The sequence below is a fragment of the Trichoplax adhaerens genome, genomic scaffold (genome assembly GCF_000150275.1).
Source record: "Trichoplax adhaerens TRIADscaffold_24 genomic scaffold, whole genome shotgun sequence".
Classification (NCBI taxonomy): domain Eukaryota; kingdom Metazoa; phylum Placozoa; class Uniplacotomia; order Trichoplacea; family Trichoplacidae; genus Trichoplax; species Trichoplax adhaerens.
The window spans coordinates 671,119-677,166 of NW_002060965.1; the positions used below are offsets into that span (position 1 = coordinate 671,119).

The 6,048-nt window shown below is 32.9% G+C and overlaps 1 protein-coding gene across 1 annotated transcript; it reads left to right on the forward strand.

The window, feature by feature from the left end:
• Window positions 1–2,333: 2,333 nt before the first annotated feature.
• On the forward strand, window positions 2,334–4,288 carry TRIADDRAFT_1306 (uncharacterized protein; the record flags this gene model as incomplete). Its single annotated transcript, XM_002117396.1, has 6 exons — window positions 2,334–2,386; window positions 2,740–2,837; window positions 2,936–3,066; window positions 3,560–3,731; window positions 3,828–3,926; window positions 4,011–4,288. Coding segments are annotated over 6 exons (831 nt in total), but the record flags the coding sequence as incomplete, so codon positions are not given.
• Window positions 4,289–6,048: the final 1,760 nt, after the last annotated feature.

Here is a 6,048-nt window from a genome sequence, read left to right on the forward strand (position 1 = left end):
CAAGCATTTACCCTATCGGTAGTAGCTTAAAAAATAAACTAAAAGTCGTCCTAGGCAGTAAAATTCCCCAAAATAAATATTGGATTAGCTGAAATAAGCTGAAAACTGCTAACCAGACTACCCAATTCAAACTGGAATGTTGTAGACAATAGGCGTCTACTTGTCCACTCCCTCCGTCTCCATGACAATGGAAAAGGATTGCTACTCATTCAATCCATCATGGTATAGTATACTGTATGGGACAGGTATTATCATGCCTATTGTATGTATCCCACTGTGAAAAGTTCTTCTTTACTATTATACGCTATCGTTCACCATATAGTACCGCCTAGAATAGTACCAGTACTATTGTACTCGGACTCAATACGCAACCGCATAACCAATCCTTGGTGTTGCAAGCAGAAAGAGCAGAAAGGATCACGTCCATTTTTTCCTATTCTATTGCAATAAGTGAATTAACAACGGAATTAACTTATATTATCCAAGGAAAATTATCCCATTAGACCTACTCTTGCAGCGATGACATCTGATAAATTCCTTAGTGGCGTGGTTGAAGGTATACTAATATGAAGATGAATTGTAACTGTGATGTACATCACCATGATAACATCCAGTTACAGCGGTGGACCTGTGATCAATCGATCATCTCGCTGCTGTAATATGGATAAATGAATGTGCCAGTATTTTCTACTATTGATGAATGAAAGGATAATTTCATCCAAGATAACCTTCACTAGAAGTATTTAACTTTAGCTCCATGGATCACTAATATTTGTAGGCCAAGACTACTTTCCTGTCAATAAAGTAAACAGGATATTGCATTCGATTAGATCAAGATACAAGCACTTGAAAAAGTATAACGGGTAGATGAGTAAAAATGGTCTTATACAAACTATTCTCATTAGAAACTATAGTAACAATGATAGTTAATTAGCTTTGCCATAACTTATATATATTATTACTATTACAATTTGATTGTAATTTTATCATATATCCGGGGTATTTGTAATAGCGATTTGATAATTAATCATAAGAATCAAGTATTGATCGATGGTATTTTCCACTCATTCATGATCACAATAGTTCTTCCTTGCCTAGTTAACCTACAAAAATTATTAGAGTAATCACATAACACAACGTATGAATGTTCTGTATCGTACATAACATGTTGCAGCAAAATCTGATTATATAAGCATACAACTACTGCGGCTGCCATTTCCAATTATGTGAAGAATGTCACTGTTTAGTTCCCCGTAACAGATACAAAAATATAATTACAGTGTAGAAGACTACTAGATAATACAATCCCTTCTCTACTAGACGATAAATACGGCATACTGTAGTAGGATCAACTATCAAAAATGCAGAAAGTACAGTATAGATGTTGATGATAATCTAATCTAGTTGTAAAAAATATTGTTTGCAAAATCCTAGTAACCAACGTACCAGTTTATCAATTTCTTTACTCCATAGCGCACTCTTTTGAAAAATGGAAGGCTTTAATAAGATAATTTTATAAACTGATATACTGTATACTAAATATACTGAAAAAGTGATGACTTTATCGCTATATGTATTGTATTTATAGTAGGTACGAGATCAATCGCAGTAAGCAGTTTCTTAAGTTAAGCATTTTACTCTCTCATTTACAAATATCAAATTCTATTGATTACAATACTATGCGACGTCCTGTATGTATGGTGATAGTGAGAGTAGTAATCCCATCACTTCATACATGTGTAAAGACAACTGTAATAGCTGATTTCTGAAGTTAGAGATTTATTTTTTAAATTTATAGACTGCAATACAAAATGTAAATACAAGTATACGAGTCTAAATAACAACAACTAATTTTGAAGTTGAGAACTTTTTACCCTCTAGTTTGTCCAATTTTAATACCATTTCGACTGTACTGTATATAATGAATAAACCATCGTCTGTAAGATAATTTGATAGAAACACATAATGATGTTAGACCGTACGTATGTAAAAAAGTATGTATTTTTGAAGCATTATAGTCAAATAAGCTATACGCCTACGTTTTTACTGATGATAATCATGAGCCTTTAGAAAAATAACATATTTTTCTAAAAAGCCCCAGCCTAATAACCTTCTGTTTCTAATATGGTATCAACCTTCTCATATCTTGTTTGCTATAAATTATTAATTGGATATATCTAATGAATTAGCTTTCGATATTTAAGATTCAACTTTTTAATAATAACAATGAATGTGAAACGGAGGTTAAGATTACTAAATACGATACCGTACTTGTGGCTATGTATGGAATTTTAAATTATTAACTGTTAAATATATTGCCAACCCTAATGCTAGGTTTCTACGGCAAGCCGTGGAGTTTCGAGCAGCGCAAGACTTTATTTTCAAAGTAAGCGATATTTCATATTTTAGATAAACGCATGCATTTGACATCACTAGTCTAAGATATTGTAGTGCAAATCAACTAAATAACTATAATAATAAGACATTACTCTCATATGTATAAATATAATCTAACATAGTTTTATACGTAGGTAGTAATTACTGATCTTGCAGCCCGAAATTAATTCCAATTCATTTAAACCCTAAAAAAATACGTTATATGTAAAGTATTTTACGTTAGCATACATTACACTCTTATTACGTGATATGCAGATCTTTGTAGTCCTTTTGAACGTCATAGAAATAAGTAATAGCTGGTTTATTAATCAGTTGTTATTTATTTTTCAATAACTATTACAGCATGGCCAAGTGGGGGTTAAATACGTATATGTACGGGCCTAAAGATGATGAGAAGCACCGTGCTGCATGGAAGCAAGCTTATTCCAAGCGTGAAGGGGGTAAACTCCTATTTGCGAAATTATTTAAATCTAAATCGTTAAAATTAATGGTACATATCACTCTATAAGGGTCTTTGCTTTTTATTTAAATCTCACAGATAGCCTACGAGCTCTAATACGGGCAGCTGAAGAGAGTGGCATTTTATTCATTTATGCTATCTCACCAGGTGTTGATATTACATATTCCAGTAATCGTGATATGAAATTTCTAAAAGACAAGCTTGATCAGGTGGGTAGTTTTTTAATGCTTTCAAACTTTATTTTAATATCTAATGAAATTGGCATTGGGTGTGCCTATAATATTAATCTTTGGAAAGCACTTGGGTAATACTCTGATAAGTAGCCTTGAATTGTTCCATAACTAAATAATACGACTTCTTTTAGAAGAAATAGGTTCATCAGTATTTATGCATATTTTTCTACTTAACTGTTTACCATTAGTTGTATAATCGCCGTATTTGTTAACGATCAACATTTATAATGGACATATGGGTATTGTAGTCATCATGCGAGTATGTCACAAATAATGTCTTATCTTATTTTACTCTTTTGACGTACACGTGATATACTAAAATATTATAACTTTACGTGTATTCAGATACAAAATTACAATTACAATTTAAAATCTGTGATGTTCGCATATTAAATATCCTTAGAATGTATTAAAAGCAATTATTTGAAACTGATGAGGTATAACGATCACTTCTCATAATGATTCGTAGATTCGAAATTTTGGCTGTAATTCCTTTGCTATATTCTTCGATGATATCGATACTGTTATGTGCTTACAAGATCAAGAAGAGTTTGAGTCCTTTGCTGCTGCACAAGTAGAAGTTACGAATGAGATATATAAATATCTAGGGATGCCAGCTAACTTTCTATTTTGCCCTACTGGTATAAGTACCGTTTCGATAGATTCGATATGAATATTTGATTGTCGTATTTTCTTTATTTGCCGCATGGGTAAATTACTTTTATTTCTTTACTTAGAATACTGTGCTGCTCGAGCAGATCCGAATGTTAAAGAATCTAAATATTTAGTTACTGTAGGTACTGGCTTACATTCTGATATCCATATAATGTGGACAGGTATGTATCATATAACTACTGTACCTAACTGATGAAATATTAACGGGTCCTGATGATGCAATTATTATTTTCGGTACATTGAAGGTCCTAAAGTAGTCTCTAACAAAATTAGCGTAGAGTCTATACTGGAACTACAGACAGTTCTTCGGCGAAAACCTGTAATATGGGATAATATTCATGCCAATGACTATGAACAAGGTAGACTTAACCTTGGTCCCTACGATTGTAGACCTGCAGAACTAATGGAATCATTGAATGGAATATTCACAAACCCTAATTGCGAATTTGAACTTAATTACGTACCGATAAGAACATTTTCTTTATGGTGTCAAAGTAAACGTACCAGATTTAACTACGATGTTGAAAAAGCGCTAGAACAATCAATTAGAGAGTGGACTGAAGAATTTTGTATTCCTCGACTGCCCGATGGATATCTCTTAGAAGCTGATACTTCTGATACTAACGTAAATGAATACATGGATGATGAAATGCAATCCGACTCAAGACCAATTTCTCCAGCAAATTCAATGGAAACTGATAAAGATGAACTAACAGTAAAAGATATCAGATTGCTAGTTGAGCTATTTTATCTCCCCCAAAAGCATGGCAAGACTGCCAATGACCTCCTAGCTCAAGCAAAGTGGTTAAAGTCGAACTTTAGAATAGCAGCACTATCTAGAAAGCCGAATAATACTTCAGAGGGTAGCAACCTGGACGAGCATAATACTGACTATATTGCTGCAAAGGTAATGATAACTCAATAAATTAGCTTAGTCATACAAAGATTGCACAGTTAGACATATTAAATCGTTAATAAAAATACAACTTCATTGCTAAATAATGCGATAGAATGAAAACTTTATCATTTTGAAAAGCATTATTAAAGTTGGCGTAACATTATTGCCCACATGTTATACAATCCATCGATACTTTTAAATCATTTACTAACTCCGGATCTACCCTTTGTTTTCCCAAATATTTCATCTATTTCATTTCATTACGAATTACATTATGATATTAAGGGAATCGCGTATACTGCATAACTATTCTGAACTATAAAGTACAACTAGATTATAAGTTTCACTTCAACTGATAGAACACTCATCATTATTGTCTTGGAATACAGGAATGGGATAAAAGATTTTCTAAATTTCGATCAATATGCCAAATTATTCATCAATTCGGGGATCGCTTGATGACATGTCGAAATCGTGTACTGCTTTATGAAGTATACAACTACGTTGCAGATCTATGCGGAATCTTATATCATCTAATATCACGAATTCATTCTTTAGGTGAGATATTAAAGGTGGCTCCAGTTAAAACTATTACCTTTTACGTAGTATTAATTACGTTATTTACTTACCAATGATAGCAAATCCAGAAAAGCTGGAGAAAAGGAGTGACTCAGAACAAAGTTCTTTTCGCTATGGTGGCTTTGTAGGCGATATTCATGTAATACAGGAATACATGGTGTGCCATGCCAGATATGATATCTATCGATTTTATTTAATTGCTTTTATCTATATTTAGCGCCTCATAGTAAGCACTGATGAATACGAAGAATCAACGTTAAAGAATTCTGATGCGTATGTGATACGCCCATTTATGCCATCAGATGAAGTAATCACACTTGGCTTGACCGAAACTTATAGATCTTGTATCACTTATACAGTTAAATTCATTGTATTGTTTAGGAGACTCTGTATGATTTATGTCTGAAATCATGCATTGAAAATTCCAATGGCGATGAAATTTACAAAAGAGAACCAAGGATTATTGGCGATAGGTAATAAATCGAATCTAGAATGAGGCGCTTATTATGAGTAGAATACAGTGGTATTCAATAATATTGGTATCTGTTTGAACATTGTAAAATTATAGGGATCTAGGAGCATATATTTACTTACATCCAGAGTATATTTACGTACTGGAAGATGACCGAGATAAAATCTGTGGCTATCTATGCGGTGCATTAGATTCTAAACAGTTCTATGAGCGATATGAATCGGAGTGGTTAACGCAAGTATGAGCAAGAAGATGATAAAAAATTAAAACAGGTATAATCTAATATTAATCTGTCTTGTAACTAGATCCGTGATCGTCACCCCCAACCTGAAAA